This window comes from Camelus ferus, chromosome 2 (genome assembly GCF_009834535.1).
Source record: "Camelus ferus isolate YT-003-E chromosome 2, BCGSAC_Cfer_1.0, whole genome shotgun sequence".
Taxonomy (NCBI): domain Eukaryota; kingdom Metazoa; phylum Chordata; class Mammalia; order Artiodactyla; family Camelidae; genus Camelus; species Camelus ferus.
The window spans coordinates 45,563,893-45,586,644 of record NC_045697.1 but is presented as its reverse complement, the minus strand read 5'-3'; the positions used below and the strand labels follow the sequence as shown (position 1 = coordinate 45,586,644).

Below are 22,752 nucleotides of genomic sequence, written 5' to 3'. Positions count from 1 at the left end.
GGGCTCAGAACTCTTACTCCTGTGGAATAACCTCTGCAATATAATTATTCTCCAGTTTGTGAGTTGCTCACCAGGGGATATGGGATTTGATATATCACAAGTGCACCCTTCCTGCCATCACATTATGATTCCTTCTTTGTTTTTAGTTGTAAGGGGTCATTTTTGGTAGGCTCCAGTCTTTTTTATCAATGGTTGTTCAGCAGTTAGTTGTGATTTTGGAGTGCTCGTAAGAGGAGAAGAGCTCAAGCTCCTTCTAATCTGCCATCTTGGCCTCACTTCCTGTGGCTGTCATTTTAAAAGAAAACATAACGCTGGATATGCATTAGTGGCAATAATATATGTAAAAATAAGTATATGGAGGATATTTTCAACTCACATAACAGCATTATATTTGTTCTTGACAAGTAGGTATAAAATAAGATCTGGAAAAAAAAATAGAATTTTTCCGTAGAAGATCATCCCAGAAAAAGGATCAAATGCAAGCAGTGCTGAACAGTAGAAAGCACATGTGTATGCTTTGAAACACACAGATCTGGGTTGAAATATTAGCCCTATGATGTATTAGGTGTAGGGTGTTAACTCTGCTGGTTGACCTCCCCTGGTCTTCTTGCCTTGCCTTTGAAATGAGAGCAATTTCATACGGGTGCTGTGATAGAATACATCACATCATGCCTGGCCTATGGTAACCTCTTAAACACAAGTAGTTTTCTTACTGCCTGGGAAACATATTATTGAAAAATAGATCCTTAAAGAAATGAATTAATTTGTTTTGAATGAAAAGAAGTGACTTAACCTGCCTTTCCTTCCAGTAAATAGCCTCTTAATACCCTGAATAGTCAATACCCTGAAGGGTCTGTGCTAGAAGAAATAGCCTTAAATTGCATCAATTTTCTTCTTGACTTCCTGGGAATGTAATATTGGAATAGGCCCTGGGTCCTGGAGTGTCCAAACCAGGAAATCATGCAAAATAGTCATAAATATGTATCTAAATGATTTGAGAATAACTCACAGTCTAATCTTTTCTGTAAGACTTTTAATCACACATGTGTTCTACATGGTTGTACAGACTGTAATTCTTCTGTCCATTTATCTTGAAACTGAACTGCCTCAAATATTTTTAAAATGTATTTGTCAATTCAATGCATTATACATATTAATTCCTAATGAATGGTTATTTTTATAGCTTTTACAACTGGGACAGTCATATTGCCGTTTGTAATTCAACTCCCAATTACCAAGTGATTGCTGATAATCCAGAAGGCTTACTTTTTAAATACAAAAAAGACAGAAAAATTCTCAACGTGGACCCTAAGGTAAGTCTGCTTTTATGCTTTTGTATCTCTTCAAATTTTATTGTATCTCTACACTTACTCAAAAACTATTAGATACTTGACTCTTAAGTTTTTAAATTTAGAAATGAAAAGCTATGTTGAAACTTAGAGCATGTACTGTCCTTAAAGAAGAAACTTCAAAACTTAGTAAATTATTAGAAATCAGTGAGGAAGAATTTAGGGGGAGTTTAAATGGAACTTACAAGTGGGCACACTTCTCCATGCTTAGCAGCAGAATTAGCCCTCAGGGAGCCAGTGGGTAGAGCATCTGTTTGCTCTGATCCTGGGGATGTCCAGTCACTTTTTGCTCTGAATGGAGACATGAGTCATTTAGGGAAAGGAGACTCTCATCTCACATATGTACTCAGAATTCTAATATCCCTTTTTGTATGTGCGTAACACTGAAAACAGCATGGTCCTAAGTGCATTTCTGAGCGTTAACTTAGAAAATATATTTTATTTAAATATTTTTAAAACATGTCCCATGATATTTTGATTTTGTTCAAGGAGAAATATTTACATTTTACATATTTTCAAGGACTGTATTTATATCATGACTTTTAATCATATCTGGGGGCAAAGGTTAAAACTTAAAAGTCATATATGCTTGGGTTGCTTAGTTTGTTTTTTTTTTTAACTTTTGAAAACTATGTATTACTCATGTGATGGTATCTGTGTAAAATCCAAAGTCAAGAAAAATATTTTTTCATAGTGAAAGGATAGAAACTGCGTGATATGCCTGGGATGGGGGCAAGGATGGACCAAAGGAAAAGGGGAGTTGGTTCTAAAAACTTTTGAAAAAGCTTTTCAAAACAAAAAATTCAAAATCCAAAATAAAACATATTTTGTTTCATATCCACTAAATACAAGTTCCTTGCTCCTAGAATGTACTCAGTACTATGTGCTCAAAGAATGAATAAATGAAATTCTATAGCAAGAAAGAGATTATTGTCTGCAATCAGATACAGCTCCAAACCCCAGAAACCCCAAGACAGTGGCTGAAACCGAACAGAAACTTCTTTATCTCCCATTTGTGAAAATAGATAGTGGCTGTCCAAAGTTGGAGTGGCAGCTTCCCAGTCATCTGGGCCAAGGTGGTCCTTATCCTCTTAGGCCAATATAGATCTCCAGCCAAAGCAACTGCATTTCAAACAGAATGTATGGAGGGAGCTGAGTGGGTGCAAATAACATGACCCTATTGCCTTGTAAGGAAGTTTCCTCAAAGCTACCACACTTATAGTCACTTATGTTCCACGGCAAGAGCTTAGTCACCTGGCTGTATCTGGCTACATGGAAGGCTGGGAAATGCAATCTTTTACTTAGTTAGCCATGTGCTCAGCTAGGAACAGGAGTTCTGCAAAAGGGAGAAGGAAGTTTTAGGTAGACAACTAGCAGTTTTGTCACCAGATTGGCCTAATGGACAGGCACTTGGGCCCTAGCCAGGAGGTTCTTTTCCCATTCGGATTTGCACAGCCCATAACAAAGCTGATGCTGAGACTGAAACAGCATAAGGTTTATTCAAGGGCCAGAGGATGCAGAAGCGGGAACTTACTTCACAAGTCAGCTTCTCATCAAGGGGTGATCAATGCGAGGGGGAGGAATAGGTGTTGGTTTTCTGGGAATAGACAAGGTTCTTCCTGGAACTGGGATGCCACCTCCTTTTCTTTCTTCTGTAGTCCGGTACTTCCTGTCATGGCCACCGGTAGAGTGGCACTCACCATGCTAGTGCATTACAGTGAGCAAATAATGAGGCTCAAGGTCTACGGGAAGTCAGGTCTTCTGCCATTTTAGATTCGGTCGTTCTAATCAGTTCTGGTAGCCTCTTGTTTTTCTCTCCTGGTGATGTCTTTTAAAACAAAGATAACACTTCCCCACAGCTTATGTTCCCTCAAGGGAGGGGTAGTGTTAGGGTTAACGGCTGTGGTAATACTTTCTGACACAATGTTGTCTCCTTCAAAAGAACGCTACTCTTTTTATTCTCAGGTTTCTCATTAGTGAGATGAGCAACTGGACCTGAACATCATTAAGGCCATGTTTATTATGAATCTATGAATTCATCTTCAGTTTATGAGCACATCTTCTCTCTAATGGTGCCTCTTTACTTCTCATAAGTGGATGTTAAATATTATCATTTGAGGCAAATTACAGAAAACTTAATAAATAGCATTCACAGTCTTCCATTTCCAAGGCTAAACTACATACATAAGAAAAGATGTAAATGATTCATAGCATCATTAACATGTGTGAAATAATTTTTTAAATCAGTTTTCAATGGCATCACACAGACCATTTTAGGGCTGTATTTTAACTAGTGGCATATACGTATATCAAGAGTGTATGTCATAAGTTATAGTTTTTGTGTATGTCTTTGAAGAATCATTACTGAATTCAAACTGCTACTTGAACATGGTTCAAATAATTTTAATTAAGACACTCATTTCCAAAATAAACAATCATGAGATTTCAAAGACTTAGTTAACAATCCATGAAATACAACATTTTTCTCTTTTTTTCTGGAAGATTTTAATTATAACCCAAAAGATCATGATGAGTCTGAAGGAAAGTTACTTCTAAAATCTTAAGAGAGTGAACATTGATTTAATTAATTAGTGATAAAAGTAAAGAATTATTAGGTGAGACGGCCAATGATATTTGTATACTTGTATTCCTTTAAATTTTATTTTGTTTATCTTTTTGAAGATAAAAACTTACTAGAGAAGAACGTTGGTCTCAGCATCAATAATGTCAACTGAAATAAATGCGCAACCTAGAAGTTGAGAGTTACGTTTTAATTGGGGGGAGGACTCGAGCTGGGAGGACAGCCTCTCAGATCTCTCTGAGGGACTGCTCTGAAGAGGCAGGGAAGGAGCTAGGATATATAGGAGCTTTACAACAAAGACCAAGTAGTTGGAACAATAAAAGATTACTTGTTATCTAAAGAAAGCCAGGCATCTCAAGTTAAAGAATTTAGTGCTTTTCTATGCATGGGAGGAAGCAAACATTTGGGCTCATTGAATTCATTCCTTTGACAAGCATCTAGCTATCTAGGGCCAGTATCCTGTCCTTTCTTATTCTGAGTCCCCTCAGAGTGCACCATTGTGAGTGGCTGCAGAGGCTGGGCTGGGCTGTAGGCTTGTCTTCCCGGGGTGGGGGTTGGGGGGCAGCCGCTGACGACTTGATGGTTTCAGCATTCTTTGTTTACTGATATGGTTTCCAGTATTTTCCGTTCACAATAAGCAAAATTCTAAGCCTTACTTTACTATTAACTGGTTCTATGGCCTTGAGTAATTCACTTAACCTCCCTGGGTTTTAATGTGGAAGATGCGTGTTTATGGTTGTTGTTGTTTTTTGCTCTCCAGTGTCCCCACTAGAACCCCAGCCCCACTTCACAGAGATCCTGACTCAACAGGGCCCAGAAGTACATATTTTCCTAAGTGGCCAATGTGATTCTACTGCTGATTGTCCATGAACCACAATTCGAAAAAGACCACTTCTCAAAAAAAAGGGCAATAATCTCAAGAGATCTCGTACTCTGTTCCCAAACACAAGTATTCTCAAACGAAATATAACTATATTTTCGTTGTTTTGAACTAGATATAAAGTTAGCATGTGCATTTCCTACATGATTTCTTAACTTACTCATCCTCTTCAAAGAGCCTTGATCCTTTTGCATTTCATGCATTCACATAGCATATCTTATGGATCAACAGGAGGATCAAGAAATAAGTGAATATGCCAAGTTTTTTGAACTACAAACAAGTTATACTTTTATACTTAATATTTTTCTTAGTAATTTTGCTTGAGATTCTTCCTAAGATGAACACCTTCTTATAACTCCAGTAGTTAAAGTGCTGGAAAATATTGTAAGAACAACACAACTCAACTCTCCTTTTCCGTTCCTTCAAGTACTCTCTTTGAAATATTTTATGCTTAAAATTAAAGGGGTCAAGATAAATGAAAGGTGGAAGCAGTGGTAAACAGGATGTGTTTCCTTTGTGCAACACAGATGTAGACTCATTAATTCTGAAGCATGGTTCCCATGAAACAGTTGTTTGTGAATGGTAACAGTGGAAAAAAGAAAATTATGTAGGTCTTAGAACAAGTAATATGAGTTCATTGGTTAAGAAATTCCAAATGCAATAAGAGTTTGGTTGCATTGAAAACAGGACCACTGGCTTTAACTTCCCTGCAGCTGTATAACATCTGGAACAAATAAGGCCAGTTTCTATTTTTGAGTGAAGAATGCGTGTGTGTGATTCACACCCACCAAAATGTTTCCAATGTATTATCTTTAGAAGGATTGAGTGGACGCACTTTGCACTCACTCCCCTACATTATCTGGACAAATGAAAAAAAAAAAATAGGCATTTTTCTTTTGCTTTTAGGAAACATTAACCATGAAATAGTTGAGTCTCAGCCTAACATAGGTGGTCTAAAACCTTCATGATCTCCTAATAAGATAAGAGATTGTATAAAATAGTTACAATAGGAAAAATCTTCCATAGTTACACCAGCTTTTTTTCCCTCCCCTCCCCTCTTCTGTTTACTAATGTGAGAACCCATCACCTGGAAAAATGTCTGGTTAATAGATACTCAATAAATATTTGTAGAATAAATGATTGAATAAGTGGTTCCCTCCAAACACACAAACATGATGCTACACCAATTAAAAGTTGAGGCATAGATTATGTCACTGATGCTTGAGGGAGAAGTGATAGCCAGAAAGGGTACAGTCACCCCCAATCTATATTGATACAAGTAAGTCAGAAAACAAATTACAGGAAGTTATCTGTGGAAACTGTCAATGTGACCATAAACTTAGGTTTTGTTAAGATTATGTAGAAATCTTTTTGGTATGTGCTTTCAGGTGTCCTTGTGCGATCCCAGGAGTATGTAATTTAAGCCATCTCAAATTAAGGCTGTTAAGTTAGAATGTGTTTTTGATTTATGAACAAATTGACACACACAGGTTAAATGACAAGCTCAAGGTCACAGAGTTCATTATTAGTAGAGTCTAGCAATGGAGCTTAATCTTTCATATGAGATCCCATAGGGAATGTAAAGACGAGCGAGAGTTCACCCCTTGCCCTTTCAGTGCTTGTAAGGTTTTTAAGGAAACAGGCTTGTAAACAACTGCAACATAAGGAAGAAAGTGATATGCTGCAAAAAAGAGAAATGTTTTGGGAATTCAGGGAAAGAAGAGATGTCTTTTAATCTGGGGCAGGACCAAGTGAAGAGGGGATGGTGAGGGCAGCAGCACTGGGGGTTGTTAGGAGATAATGGAGGAGGTAATCTTTGAACTAGACTTGAAGAATGATTAGGTATTGAACTCATAGAGATGGAGAAGAAGATAATACCAGGAGTGAAGCCTATTAACAAAGATAAGGTTGATGGGTGTAAAGGAAAGGAAAGGAAAACCTAAATAGTTCAACTGGCCTGAAGTATTGGTTTGGAGGAGTGGAATGGGAGTCATGGAAAACCGTTGAATGGAGGAATAATGAGGGTCTTGGACTAGATTTGATATGGGGAAATGGGGAAATATGCCAAGGTCTTGTGCAGGGAAATAACAGATGGAAAGCTATGTTTTAAGGAGATTAGAGGGTGTAGATTGGACACACTAGGGAGAAAGTGTGGAGAAGATGAGAGCATAACAATAATCCTGGTGAAGATCAAAGAGGACTAGGACTAGGGGCCCTCCTGTGGTTAGGAAGTTTCTGAGTTGATGTTTTTTAATATTGCAACTACCTGATCATTCAGGGAAAGACAAAACTTAGAGAATGCATATCATGCAGAAAAAGTGGTTGAGAGATTCACTTTGCTCCAACACTTTGGGGAGAAAGAGAGTTAGTTCTAGTGCTGGATGAGTATAGAGAAGATGATGAGCTGGATGGATGTCAGTAGGTCTGTAGCCTCTTCATTCTTCCTCCATCCTCCTCTTCCTCATCTGATGTGTACTGAGTACCTACTGGGCACTGGGAGCTATAAAAAGTGAATCAAAAAGGTGGGTTTCTTGCCCTAAAAACTCACAGCTTAATTGGTGGGGAAATAGACTATGCACATAAATGGCAAGCTAGAAAGTGACCTAGAGGACAGAAAATGCTCTATGTGTAAGCGCACTTGACTGTCCTTTATGATTGGATTACCACATTCTGTTGATTCTTATTTTGTAGTTAGCTGTGTTCGTTTGATAACTATGTAAGTTTAAAAAGCTAAAGCTCTAATCTGTTCTTAGAAACAATGATCAGTAAACTAAAAAAAATATGCAGTATACTGTATATATGTAGTTACATGCAATGTAATATGTATGTGCAGTTGAACTGGAATAATTCTACCAAATAAAACAGAAAAAGGAAAAAAAAAGAATTCAGAGGAAGCAGAATTCACTTGGACCTCAGGCATTCAAAAACAAATTAACAGAAGAGATAGCATCTGAGCCGGATCTTGAAGGGTGGGTATGGTGAAAATAGGAGGACCGGAGCAGGGAGGGTATTCTGGTAGGAAGGAGCATCACACACAAAGGTCTGGAAGCACAGAGCATGGGACTGCATGGAAAGGAAGAGGAATTCGTTCTGGCTAAAGAGTGATTCTCAGCATGAGCCAGACAGCAGAATCACCCAGAAACTATTAGAATATAAGATGCCTGGCCTCATCCACAAAGATACTGATTTAATTGACATGGGTGGAAGGCCTGGGCATCCATTCTTTTTTAAAAAGCTCCCTGGGTGATTCTTAAGTGCAAGCAGGGTTGAGATCAAGGTGCAGAAAGGAAAGTGATAGCAGAGAAGTTGTGAGAGAGAATTGAATTCCAAGTATGGAAGCCAAATCTAATGAGTCTTTGCCATTCTACACAGTTCAGTGAAAATCTATACCATTTGTGTTATGTCTAAGTACAAAAATGAATAAGCCATTTTGAAAGGAGATTATTTTTCTGTTGGCTAAACATTGGTGTGCAAAAGAAAATCAATTATATTAAAACTATGAAATTCAGTAGAACAGAAGCTCCTTTCTGTTACTTTGGTGTCTAATGGAGTGCACTTTGAATATAGTTGTTTGAGAAATAACAAAACAAGCAAAAAAACAAACAAAAAAAAGTTCAGAGATCTGAGAGATGCTGGATCATCCTGAGTGTCATGAACTTGGAAGGCATGTGCAATGCAGATGATGCACTGACGTAACAGGATGCATTTCTTTTCTTTTTACATACAATACTCCTCACTGTACAAACAGAAGCTCCCCAATCCAGTCTCCTCTGTCTGAAAATCACAATTGTTCAAACATAAAAATGTGCTACTTTGAAATGCAAACTGTTTTTACATGAGCTCTCGTCAGCGGCTAGTCTACCCTGTTTTGATTAGTAGCGATGTTTGTCAATTCTATGAAGCATTTCCCCTTCCTCTAGCCAATCAGGAGAACCCTAGGCTCCACCCCTAGAGGTTCAAACTGCATCATTCGTCTGTGGCAAGGTCCAGGAATCTGTATTTTTAAATGTCTCTTTGGATAAGCTTAAAGATTAGCTGGATTTGATACACACTGCTTTACATAGTGATTTTTTTAATTGAAGTATAGTCAGTTACAATGTGTCAATTTCCAGTGTACAGCATAATGTTTCAGTCATACAAATACATATATATTCCTTTTCATATTATTTTTCATTATAGGTTGCTACAAGATATTGATTTTAGTTCCCTGTGCATATACAGAGGAAATTTTTTTTTATCTATTTTATATATAGTAGTTAATATTTGCAGATCTTGAACTCCCAATTATGAGCTGTTTTTTCACCTTACCATATGTTCCTAAAGTAATCGAAGTTCATTCCTCTAAAACAAGTTTTAAGCCAACAATCTTAATTTTAAGGAGTCTAAATTGCAGATTCCTGAGACTGCACAGGCTAGAAGTACAGACCGTATACCAAGGACTTCTGCGTAATGTCCACAGTACCAACGATCCCGATAGATGCTTCCGCTGATAAATCACTGCTATTTTTCCTTGGCTCATTGTAGAATGAAGGTGGCAGTACCCATTCTTGCTATCATGGCCTCGTTAAGAATCCTTTTCATGTAGGTTTGCCCAGATGCTCATATGAACCATATGTGACAAAGACTTGTAAAGTGTAAACTGAAACGTGGGGCAGAAACCCTTTCTGGTTGTTTTACCATTGTATTTCCAGTGCTAGCACACGGTAGGTGCTCAGTAAACCTCTGTGGAATGAATAAACTGCATATTAAATATTTGCTAAAGAAATGAATAGTAGGGCCAGAAATAATCCTGGAAACTTTTGAGGTTAACTTTAAAATGTTTTAAGATCTTAGATGCTAGAAACATATGTAGAGCTAATGCTATTTTTACCAGAGTAATTGACTCTGGTTCTTTTCTCTCCTTGGTAGGTGAATTAACCCTGGGGGGGTTTTGCTGAAGTTTGAATTGCTGACTCTGGGTGTCCAGAGCAATCGTGATGTGTTAGGCTCATTGGTATTTTATTATTTTAAAAAATAAATACTTAGTCATTATTGTATATAATACAGATGCCAAAAAAAAGTGCCAAATTTTACTTTTTTTTTCATGAGCAAAAGAATATCTAGATGAACAGTGTTTAAAATTAAAAGTAATTTCTCCCAGTGAAAACACATACTTCTGTTTTGGGGGGGGTTTTGCTTGTTTGCTGGCTTAATTTAGAGGACGATTCCAGCAGTACCTGCTTACAGCTCCCCTCTCCTCTGTTCTGTTCTTCCCAAGCAACCCCCACCCAAGCACTTGCTACTATTAGTAGGAAAGGTGTTAATTGTCTCCTGATGCTGCTCCCGGTTCACTGTGTTAGAATCAAATGGAGCCTGTCCCAGGCTAGAAATTGCACTTCTCAAAATGGAGGTCCATAAAATCCCTACATCTTTTCTGCAGATGGTTCAAATTTAATCTTGTGAAGCTCCACCCTCCCAGTGAAGGTCCTCAGTTTTACAATCTGTCTTTTTACAGAACCCAGGTATATTTCCCATTGGACATTTTTTAAAAAGAACCTATACTGAATAGAAGAGGTTTAAGAGAGACTATGATTTCTTCAAAGTCTCCAACAGTGTCCCCTCAGCTCCTCACAAACTTGAATTAACAGGGCAGGGGACACTTACTGAATCACCAGCATCACTTTTTTGGCTCTGAATTTTCCTCAGAGGGCTCCTGTAAATGTTAATTTTTAACTGTGGCACAGTCACAGTTCTTAAGTAAAGCTGAGGTCTTGCCAACTTTCTGGTTTTGCTGCCCAAATTACTGAATGTTTGGTTGATTATAGCCCTAAAACACCCACAAACTAAGAAGCTTTTAAACATTTTCTCCCTTGGGCAATCACCTGGTCTACCTGAACCGAAGTTCTACCACATATAAATTAAGTATTTACTCAACTAACTACTGCTAAAATCAATGGCCTTGAGGAATACATTAAATGTTATACAACAGAGCTTGACTTTTATGAATTTAAAGTCCTAAAACTTAAATGCTATGCCCTCTTCTTGACCTGGAAAACTGATTTTAATTTTATACGCAGTATTATGGAACAACCCCTAGAGATAAGCACACCGTTGTTAACTGTCCAATAGCTGAACTCATATATGAGGTATAGCACAGAAAAGATAAGCAGGAGGAAAGAAAAAAATATGTATATATATAATTTAAAATTATTATACGTATAGCAATGCTTACTAATAAAAGTGAATGACAACTCTTCACCATCCAAGTTGAATATCTGTGGTAGAAAGAAAAGTACGTATTTTAAATTGCTGTTTGAAGCTTCTCAGAAGGGCAGCCCAGTCACATTATGCCAAAAGTAAAATGGACCAATACAGAAATGAGAATGGGGCAATCTGAGGAAGAGAGCTTTAGTTTCAGTTCACACTGTTCTTCACAAAATTTGTCACAAATCAGGACAAAGAGTATGGGAAAGAGTGGAAAGTGAGTTTCCTGGCTGAATGAAGGGATTAAATAAGAACAAAATGACTGTTTCCTTCATGATTTCAAAGACCTGATAACTAATGACAAAGAAGCAGGCACCAGAAGCACATGAGTCAGACATGGAGTCATTGCAGGGGCAAGAGCACAGTTAAGGGATTATCTCTAATTCAAAGAGAGCATGACTACAGTTGAATAAGTGGTCAACTCCCATGACTCCTTCTTAACCATTCACCACCCCAGCAGATGCTTACGGGTTTCTGAGGCGTTGAAATCCCAAAGCAGATTGCGGGATGTTGAAATATATCGGAACATGGAACACAGTAGTATCGACAGTGATCAAGTCCATTGGCAAGAGAGAAAAATCTCACGTTGACAGCTTTTAAATGCTTATTGCTGGTTGGAATATCGTCAGCAGAAACATTGGTGGCCTCAGTGATAGATATGACCTCAAGAGTGAAAAGCACAATAAAACAAACAAACAAAAGGCAGCCCTAACTTGGTAACCCAGAAAACTACCTCACAAGCACATGAGGCTGCTCCAGAGGATAGGTTCTTAACCTTTTGGGAAACACAACATATTTTAAAAATCTGATAAGTCTCATGGTTTGCTCAGAAAAGAAAATGCACGCCTGGGGCCATACACAGAGTAATATAATAATATTTTAGGATATTCAGAAATCTGCCTTAGTCTCTTAATGAATTCCATCTGAGAACTGAAGACCTAAAGACTCTCCAAATTATCTGGGAACAGTTGAAAGGGGGCTAAAGGACAAGTAGGAAAGGGTGGAGAATAGCCACCAGGGCTCAGGCAGGGAAGAACTCTTTAAGAGAGGCAACAGGTAAAATGAGTCGGAGTTAAATAGATCGTATCAGCTTTGGGTGAGTTTTTTGTTTTTGTTTTTGTTCTATTTTTCTATTTTTTATTTTTTTATTGAAGTATAGTCAATTTACAATGTTGTGTTAGTTTCTGATGTACAACATAGTGATTCAGTTCTACAAATATAAATTCCTTTTCATATTCTTTTTAATTATCAGCTATTACAAGGTATTGAATATAGTTCCCTGTGCTATACAGTAAGACCTTGTTTTTAAATCTATTTTACGTATAGGAGTTAGTATCTGCAAATCCTGAAATCCCAATGGGCAATTATTTAACCCCTTTGGAGCTCTTCTCTACCTCTATTTTCTCATCTATTAAATCTGTAAAAACAACCATTTTACACAAGGTTATTGTGATGATAAGTAAGACAGTGTGTTTAATGTGCCACTGAATAGGTGCTCAGTGAATAAACATTGCTTCTTGGTGGTGTATCAACTTAGAAACAATGAAAGTTCTAAAAGAATATCACTTTTCACTACAGTAGTTAAAAACTGGAAATTACATATCCGTGACAGGGCAATGACTAAATAAACTGTGATACCTCAACACAGTGAAATAGTATGCAGCAGTTCTGAAAAGCAGTTAACGGTGTAGTTGCTGAGGTTGATGGGCTAGTATGAATAGATGTTCAAGACACACTATTAAGTGCAAATAGCAAGCTGTGAAACAATGTAAATACTATTCTATCCTATAAAGCGATCATAATTCATGTAAGAATTTCCCACTGATGGACATTTAGGTTGGTTTCTGTTTTTCCCCTCATGTTTAAATAACAACTTTCTATAACAAGTTTTTGATTTTTTTCCTTAAGATGGATTCCTGAAAAGGAAATTGCTTAGTCAAAAAATAGATACGTTGGAAAGTTTTAGAGAGATATTGTCAAATCAGTTTGCAGTTAGAAATTATAAATGTTTCATTATACCTGAACTGCTTATGACTACCCATTCACTATGCTCTATTTATTTTGCATATTTTTAAAATTTTAATTTTGTAATTCAAATTTATTGGAGTCATTTTGATTTTTATTTTTGATTATCATTAAGGATGAACATTTCCTTCACATGCATGTTTTTGTATTTCTTCTTCAGGAATTGTTACTGCTCTCTACACACATTTCTATACAGTTTTAGTAGGGCTTTTTTCCCCATTAAATTGTAAGTATTCTATATATAAAAAAGTAGAAAACCTTTGGCTCTCATTTTCAGTGACATGTGACGATTTAGATACCTATCTTTTAACATTTAGAATTTTTTAACATGCAAGTTTTAAATTTTTATATAGTCCTAACTATTGATTTCCTTTTCTGATTTCTTCCATTGTTTCTGTGTTTTAAAAGATTCCCATACTAAGAATGGACAAATATTTGCCAATATTTTCTTTTGGGTTGGTTTATGGTTTCCTTTATACATTTAACTCTATATTGTATTAGATTTTATAGAGTAAGGTTAGAGTCTTTTTACTTTGTTCCATCAGTTATTTTTCAGTAGTTTATAATCAATGATCTTATCTCATTGTCTTGCTTTACTCATATTTTATATTTGGCTTAGAGTCCCATCTCTCCTGGTACATAGTAGTGACTTCAGGTGGAAGTCTTTTAACAACTCTTTACAGTGCTGTGAATTTGAAGTCAGTTTCCTGAGTGCTGAATTTTCTCAACTAACTGCATTGTTTGTTGTTCTTATTGTTGTGTACGTGAGATTGTTTTTAGCACCCTTGTTATCTATTGTTAAAGAATAATTTTTAAAAGAAGGTAGAATCATGGTTTTCATACAGGTACAAAATGAACGTGTCAGAGATTTTTAATTCATTAATTAACAAGGGACCCATATGATGTTACTATTGGTTCCAAGGATTCAAAGACCAGAGACATGAAAAGGGAATAGGAGATTATGAAATGAATTTATAAATAAAAGCAAAACTGGTCTATCAAAATCAATGCAAAAATCAGTTGCCTTGCATCAAACACAACTGCTTTGCATTTATACAGACTAGAAGTATTTGCATTATCAGATTACTACAACTTAGAGTTGTGATGTCAAAGATGAGAAAACGTAGATGAGTGAGTAGTCAAGATAGCCGCTATTTGATTTTTGCCCGTTTCAAAATCTCTCACAGTTTTCCCTGACAGTCTCCTCCTCTCTTTTTATTGTAATAATTTCAAAGAAAGATTATTCTTAAAAAGCTGATCTAATTAGAGTTGCCTGACTTTTTTTCACATGGATGCAGTAAAAGTGTTATTTTACCATATAGGACACCTTAAGTTTCCTTTGTAAACTCTAAATCTGCACAATTTTGAACAAATGCTAAATTAAATTGTGCCTGGGAGTTTTCATAAGGAACCTTAAATTGGATTTTTTAAATCCTCTTTTATTTATTGACCTGAGGGTAGGAGACCAAGCCCAAGGAACACTCTCCACCATATTTCCCCTAAAATATCTATAAATTGGGGTAAATTCCTCTCTTCTCAAGGTCTCCCAAGTATTCTAAAGTTAGTTACATATAATATATAATATTCTTGAACTTTTTAAGCCAAGAAGTAAGTCAGGACTTTGCAGGCAAGTATTAAGTAAAGTCATACTTAATCCCTGAAGAGTGGCTGTCCCTACTTGTTTGCAAATATGACAGTCCAGGCAAGGCCCTGGTTTACAATTTGTCCAACTGTATGATGTACATGGCAGAGTCTTATTGAACCTATGCAAATAAGTAAACAAGCATAGAAAGTAAGGAGACTATAAAAATTTCTGAGTCCTAGGGGAATAAGTGAGAATCAGATATCATTTTAAAATGTTTCACTTCAGTTTACAGAAGCAGGCTTTACTAAGTTGCTATGGGCTACACATTGCTTAGCAGGGAAGAGATAGGGTGGTTCTTACATATCTGGAAAAGAGAACCTTAAAAGAATATCAACAATATTCCAGACAAATAACCACAATCAGTTTCTCTTATTAGTTCATTCAGTCCTATTATAATTGATTCCTGCCCCACTGGATCTTGGGTTAGCTGTCGTATTCAGTCTTCTTGTTCAGCCTAAAACAAGACCTGGAAATCCTGACTCAGTCCATCCGTGGTACAATCTGAAAGTTGTCTAATCTATGTCAGCTCGGCTTTGAATTGTCAATAATTGAAGTACCTGATATAGTCCTTTTCTACAAGATTCTGAGACTTTTATTCTTAGTTGAAGACACAGATTCTCATCTGTAACTTGTAAGAGAGACTCCAGGGAAGCATCCGAGGGAAACAATGCTATCTGTAGGTGATAGGGACTTAAAATGGCTGAGTGGTGAAACTAATAATTTTCAAATGTGAATAGTTTGACATGGGTTCATAATAAGGATAATGCAGAAAACAAGTTTAATTCTTTCTGTGACGTACAAAACAAAAGATGGTTAAGCCATTCCCTGCCTCCTTCCCCACTTAAAAAAAATTTAGACAAACCATCTAAGGATAATGATTAAATTTGTTTTAAAAGAAGTTGGTGAATGCTATATCTGATTCGGAAAATAGATGAAAATAGTTTTGTAGAGGAAAAAAATCTTGAGATACGACGTCAAATAATCCTAGGCTATGACTGTTTATACCAAGAATATCAAGTAAAGAGATTTGTAAGTAAGTCTGCAGTAAGTCCTAAACATTTGTCTCTTTAAAAGCAATAGCTGAAATTATAACAGATACATTATACTACCGTTGTCTAATATCATCAGACACAGCACAATCAGAACTCTTATAAATGTAGGAAAACCTGATGGAAATATTCCTAAGAGTTGCAAGCAGTGTTTCCCTGAGAGTAAAGCCATATTATAAGATAGCAAGTTCAATGACATAACTCCAGGGACTTCCCAAAAAGAACACATTTCTGAAATGTTGATGTTAATAACATTATACCTGTACAAATCTTCTTCAGTAAGGCTGAGCACTTCTTCTGACGTAACACCCTTCCCACAGAATTCTATGGAAAAATCTAATTCTTTCTAGCACCTGCAAGATGAAAGATAAGTCTTTGTGATTTTTCCAGGGGCCCCCTGGGAAATCTGAAAGATAGCTTCAAGTGTAAAATATATCTTGAAGGTTTTATTGATTCTTTTCTGTACTTAAGATCCAATTATGGAATGGGAAAAATCAGGGGACAATTGTCTGAGGATATTTGGATGCTTAATTAAGATAGGATCAGGGTGCTACAAAAATAATGCTGAGTTAACTATTTAATTAAAGGAACATTTAAAACAATTTAAAATGTTTAAAATAAACCTTACAGTAACATGATAGTAAAAAACCTTAGCTCTTTATAAGTGAGGAATTTTGTTCTTTGCTCTCTTTCATTTATTTATTCTCTTTCTTAAACAATCAAGGATGTAATAAATTCAACACAAAGGATAGAAAATTATTCTCGTAAGGCACAGACTATTTGCCACCTAAACAGATTACATAGGTTAAAAAAAAGGAATCCCTTTCATATGGTAAGCAAGGGACTTAACCAGTAAGCCAAGAAAGCAAGCCTTTCAAGATAAGGCAAACTTTACTAAAATTTTAGCAGATTTCATCACATCTTTTCAGACTCAGGTACTATAAACCAAGGCAAGTAAAATATACTTCCAAATTTTGTCCTTCATTTTGCTTTTTTATTGTATCAGAGCAATTCTCAGGGGATCCATGAACTCAAAATAATTTTTATATTCATACTAAGATGTTATTTCTGTTAACCTTTCAATGTGTATTCATCATTGCTATGGTTAAATGAATTAATATTTTAAATTTTCTCAATTTCCACTTCCAATATGGTAAATATTAATAATTATAATTCACATAAAATTTCTTTGGAGTCCTCCGTAAGACCCAAGATTTAACAGGGATTTTGAGATAGAACAAAAGAAGAAAAACAGAAGCCTGAAAAGCACTTTTATAAATATATATACACACATATATAATATATAGTTATTTATAGTATATATAATTATGCAGCATACAATAGTAATTATATAAATTATAAACATATAAAATTATATGTAGGTTATAAATATATATAAATGTATATTTAATTACTACTGTATACTGTTATAAAACCTCCACTATGTGATAAACTGCTTTCTCTTTGAAACACAAAAACAATTAGTGGTATTAGTCTGTCCCTGTTGCTTATATGTGGTCTCACCTAGTCATTAATTGTGATTTTTTAATCAAAGTAACTTCTATTTCATAGTAAAAACTAGAGATAGATAACTAAGAACTATCTCTCTTCCAAAAGCACTTTAAGAGACAAAAGTTTATGCTGCAACTTTCTACAGCTACACATACACCTTTTTAAGAGACAAAATGAACAGATTCATTAACATGACCCAAGATACAAACTTTCCATAGGATATAAGTAAAAGTATATAAACTTAAAATTATGCCTAATAATTAGGCACCAAATTTTCAGTATTCTATCTTAGTTAGAAACTATCTAGATATCAAATAAATATTCATTATGTCATTCAACCTAATGGTCATCTAAAGATCTGGGGAATTATATTCAAGCTGAAATACTAAATAATAAAATTACTGTTGAAATGAAGTGGTCAGAATAATGATTTAATTTTGTTGAATACAAGTTTACATTTCTCATTATCTTAAATATTGTGTAGGAGTAATGTTAGCTCATTTGATCAGTATATCTTAATAAGTTTAAGACAAGTACACCCAAGTACAGTAGAATAAAATGTATGCTTATGTTATACCTAACACTGATAAATCAGAGGACAAGCTGTTTGTATTCAACCAAAATTATTACACTAGTCTGATTTACCAAATATTTATCTCAGTTATATGACATTACATTTTTAAAACATTTCTGAGACTAACTTTTTAAATATATCATGTTTAACGTATCAAAATTTTACTTTCCACATTTTCCTGGAATTTTATAAATATTTGACTTGCATAAGAACTCATTTATATAAGAACTGTATAGGCCAATCAGAACAGAGTTTCTTTAATTAAGAGTAGACATTTAAATCTAATGTATTAGTTCCCTCCAAAGATAGGAAGATATTATATACTCATACTTAAACATGTCAAGGCCTTTCTGAATTCTAAGCATATATATACACAGAGACACATAGGGAGCTTACAGCTTCAGATCTAAACATTAGCTGCAGACCAGAAGTAAACACAAAAAAGTTATCAGTCCATATATCAAAAAGTTGTCCTTTTTCCTAATGGGCATGAGATTCTTAGTTTCTTCAAAATAAACAGACAAAGGGAAAAAAACTAACAAGTCAGATTCTCTGTTGTCTCTCACTTAAGAAAGAATACATCTTGGTAATCTATTAATTTATTTACTGAGATCACAAAGGTTAACCCGCAAAATCAAATTCCAAATCATTGTTGTCACCAATGGGGAATAATTTATCCATTGTAAAAGTTACAAAAACAAAATGCAAAAATAGTAAACAGGAAAATATGTAGAAAAAAACAACAGAGGATCAGCAGAGTTAAAGTTATTTTGCTACTGGAGATTTACCTCTGGGAACCAAGAAAAGAAAGAGTTCAAGTCGCCCAGGAGGGAGGACAACACTGGGATCACAGGCTACTCAACTGTCAGGTGAATCCACAGGGCATGCAAGTGGAACTTCCAAAATGTTGACAAGTTAGTTTTTCTTAAAAGGATGTAATTGTAACTCTTGTATAAAATGAATGGACCAAAGATTTTATTTAATCCATTAATTATAGCTTGAACTAGTAAGATATTACAAAGCAGTTCAAAGGAGAATTCAAAGAGCAGAACATATATAGGGAAAAAGAAAAATTGAAATTAACTTGCAAATAGATGCAAAGCAGGTCCCAATACTGGGCAATTATCAGTTCCATACCACTGGGCACAATTCATTTGCATCTTTGTAGACAAGAATATTTTGCATTATTATCAGTTTTCTCCAATTTAAAGATTTGTAAAATAGCACCAGAACAGAAAAAAATGTGGATAGGTGAGCCACTCAAGACCCCCTACTCTGTTTGTTTTACTCATTTCAAGATCTTTACAATTTTACTAACTCTGTTTAAGGAAAGATGAGTCCAACGTATTCTTTCTCTCTGGCACAAGAAATTGACTACTATGGAGAAAAGGGAATATCAAAGCTTCTCTCTAGTCCCAGATCTAAATTTCTTGTCATCATTTCCTATAAGAGAAGATGAGAGAGCAAGTAACACGTTTCTTTTGTGCATCAAATATGGAAAATGCCCAATGACTAATGTTTTCCAATTATAGATATTATCTAACCCTTTTAGTATCTGTCTTCTCTCTTATCAATACTATATTAGGAAATACTTGCTCCCATAGGAGCTCCCTAGGAGCCTATAAGTATGACAGACTATCCTGAATAAAAGTAAAAGGATTGAATCTTTTTTCAGAGTATAATGTGAAAGGGGAAAAAAGCAGATCAAATAGTTTTTAAACTGATAAGAAGCGTTTCATGAAACTCACCTTGGACAGGTAGTTAGTTCCACTAGTCTGAACCAATCTCAAACTTGAGATATTTCTATTTGACAAACTTGAAATCTAGATAGGATTCCTTTTGACTTATTACCCTGCAATAACATGTGTTTGCAAAGCCCTTCCCTGGGAATTCTGCAAAGTCAGTGACCCATGGGGTTCAGCAGAGTCTAGACAAGCATGAACCTGGGACACTGCTTTGATCCTAGATTTTTCAGTAATGTCACAACCTGAGGCTTCAAAGCTCCTGATTAGAATTATCTCTGCTCCTGAGAAAAAGAATATGGGTTGGGGTGGGACATGTCTGCATGGCCACAGCATTCTTAGTTCTGTTTGCTACAACACTGAAGCAAGAAGACAATTCATATAATGCTAGTTATTTTCATGGACTGGACTGATTAACAATATGATTTATGTATTTTAGGCACAACCAGGTGACAACTCTACTAGAACCCCTATCCAGACAGAGCTCTACATACAAGCTGTCATTTTTGACCATGTTTCCAGAAGAAAGACTTAAGTACCAACCACGTTAGATGGTTCCCTAATGGTTTGCTAAGTTTGAATCCTTTAACCAGAAGCAAATTAGGATAATAAATAAGTCCTGTCTAAGGCAAATTAGAATAATAAAAGTTGATAAAGAAATTAGAAAGAAAATCATAATCTTGTCTATCTTTTTATGGTATAAATAGCTTCTTAATTTGATAAGAAGTTTTTCTAAAAATTTTTCCACGAAGCACTGAAGCTGATTGTAACAGTTGATGGGAAAAAATCTTGTTGCTACTTCAGAGATATAGAAACTTATTTTGTAGTTCAGGTTTTCCAGATGTATCCAAATATTCCAAAAATGGTCCAGGTCCTACTATTGCCAAATATAGTGAGCCAGACCTTATGCTATGTGGCAGTGCGATCTCCTAAAATCATTGAATATTGATGAGAGGCCTCAAATTGGAAAACAAGCATAAGGAAATATAAATACAAGGTTTTCAATAGCACTACGTAAGTAAATATAGTATGAAATATCCCATGAGATGATGTACAAAAGTCATTAAAGTGTTTGCTATGTTTATATGCCTGGACAATATGAACCCCATGAAGCCAAGAAAATGGAATCTAAAGAAAATCAGATTTTAGAGAAATGAGGACTTCATAATAGTGAAGAACATGTTTTCCTAATGTGCCCCTGCAGGTGGCTTTTGTGCAGAAAAGATGGTCAGAGGCCATTTGTTATTTGAAATTAATATTTAGTCTTCCTCTTTTCCTTCCCATTGTCTTCTCTTCCCTTTCTAAATAATCCAGTTCTAAGCAATTAGGTGGGGCCAAGCAAGGTGGAAGTCTGCTCAGTGTGGGGATGGGGATGGGAGAGCCAGAGCAGGGTGTCCCCAGTTCCAAAAGGGTGAGAAGAGGGTATTCATGGGGGAGGTGATGGTCTGATACAAGGTGTCAGATCCCAGTCTGGGTGAGTAGAGTGGTGGTAAATTAGAATTGGATGTCTTGGTGTGAACTCATCATTTTCAATACGTACAACAGATAGACTATATGTTAATGTATGTGTGTGCACATATTCCAGTGCTCTTTCCACTGAGAGGGACTTGGGGCAGCAACACTCAATATCAGTGAGCACACCTAGCACCCAGATCTTAATTTCTCAACGCCTTTTTTTTTTTTTTTGCCAAAGGCAAGAAGGGATTCTTGGAAAAATGGCTTGATTCTGAGGCTGAGATAGGGAAAGTACAAGTGTCTGGAATATCTGTGCCAGAAAGAAAAGAAGTTCTGGAAAAATGAAGGGGACTTATCAAAAGGACACAGAATCTACCCTGAAAAGGTTCCCACTGGCCAAACCTGGGAAAGTTCAGGCATCAAAATAAGCAATGATGACAACAGGCACAAAAAAGGAAACCATAAGGTTTCTACATAAATGAATAAATGGAAAGTTTGATGAGCAACAGGATATTTACATAGTATCTCCCACAAAATATTTATTAATTACAGAGGGAACAATGGAAAAGCCTGGAAGACACCATTTTCAGTAAATGATCAAAGAGAATATGATTAGTAATGAGGTGCACTGATTTGTTCCCCACCAAATAAGATGCAACAGAGGAACTCAGCATCCCTTTTGTAATAATCCTGCCAAAGTTACATACCCTGAACCTAATCAAGAGGAAAAAATACAGACAAACCCAAATCCAGGGACATTATACAAAATAACTGGCCTAGTATCTTCAAAAGTGTCAAGATCATCAAAGCAGAAGTCCGAGAAATCGTCCCAGACTGAGGGAAACCAGAGAGACATGATCAAGGCAACACAGGATTCTGAGTCTTATCCATATCCTATAAAGGGAATTGGGGGACAATTGGTGAAAATTGAATGGTTTCTAAAGATTAGATGGTCGTAATGTAAAAACGTTTATGTCCTGATTTTGATGATTATATTGTGGTTATATAAGAAAATGTCCTTGATTGTAGGAAATTACACTAAAGCATTTGGGACTCAAGGTGCATCATCAACAAATTATTTATAAATATCTCTGAGGAAAAAAAAATCTTTGTGCTGTACTTGCAACTTTTCTGTAAGTCTGAGATTGTTTTTGAAATAAATGTTTGCTTTATTACATTTATAAGTTCAAAACTCTAATTATAATTTAACTATGTGTACAAATTATTTTGTTCTATCTATACAGATTTGATGAAATTTTAGCAATAATTTTTATGAGTTCTTCTAAAGTTTAGTTAACTAAATAACTTCAAACATTTTAAATTTTATCTATGAACTTCCTTACATTCAATTTTCTAGTGATTTCAAATTTCCAACTAACAAGCTTTCATAAACATTTAAATAACTCATAAATTTAATAAATTAAATGTATAAATGTACTGACTCATGTTCTCATATAAGTTTTAGTATAGTTCATAAATTTAAAATTTCAATTGAAAGTAGTCTAAATGAATTATTCAAATATCACATTTTATTTTGTTTTATTTTTAAATAAAAGTAACTTTTATTAAGATGTAATTTTCTCTTAATCCTTATAATTTTAGGAGCTGCCTCCCCAACTAAGTCTAATTTAGATTTGTTCTTCTTTTATTAAAGTATAATTGATTTACAATATTGTTTTGTTTTAGGGGTACGGCAA

At 35.4% G+C, this 22,752-nt stretch overlaps 1 protein-coding gene across 4 annotated transcripts in view; it reads left to right on the top strand.

Moving 5' to 3' along the window:
- Positions 1-22,421, top strand: part of CFAP299 (cilia and flagella associated protein 299) — a 492,010-nt gene extending 469,589 nt beyond the window's left edge. Inside the window, exons 5-6 of one of the 4 annotated variants that reach the window (XM_032456968.1) lie at positions 1,184-1,313; positions 22,085-22,421. In XM_032456968.1, the coding sequence (XP_032312859.1) occupies positions 1,184-1,313; positions 22,085-22,150 (196 nt within the window). In that variant the 3' untranslated portion in view covers positions 22,151-22,421. Of the gene's footprint in view, positions 1-1,183; positions 1,314-20,039 lie in introns of all 4 variants that reach the window. The other 3 variants (XM_032456976.1, XM_006190354.2, XM_006190355.2) reach the window with 3 other exon arrangements.
- The last annotated feature ends 331 nt before the right edge of the window (positions 22,422-22,752 follow it).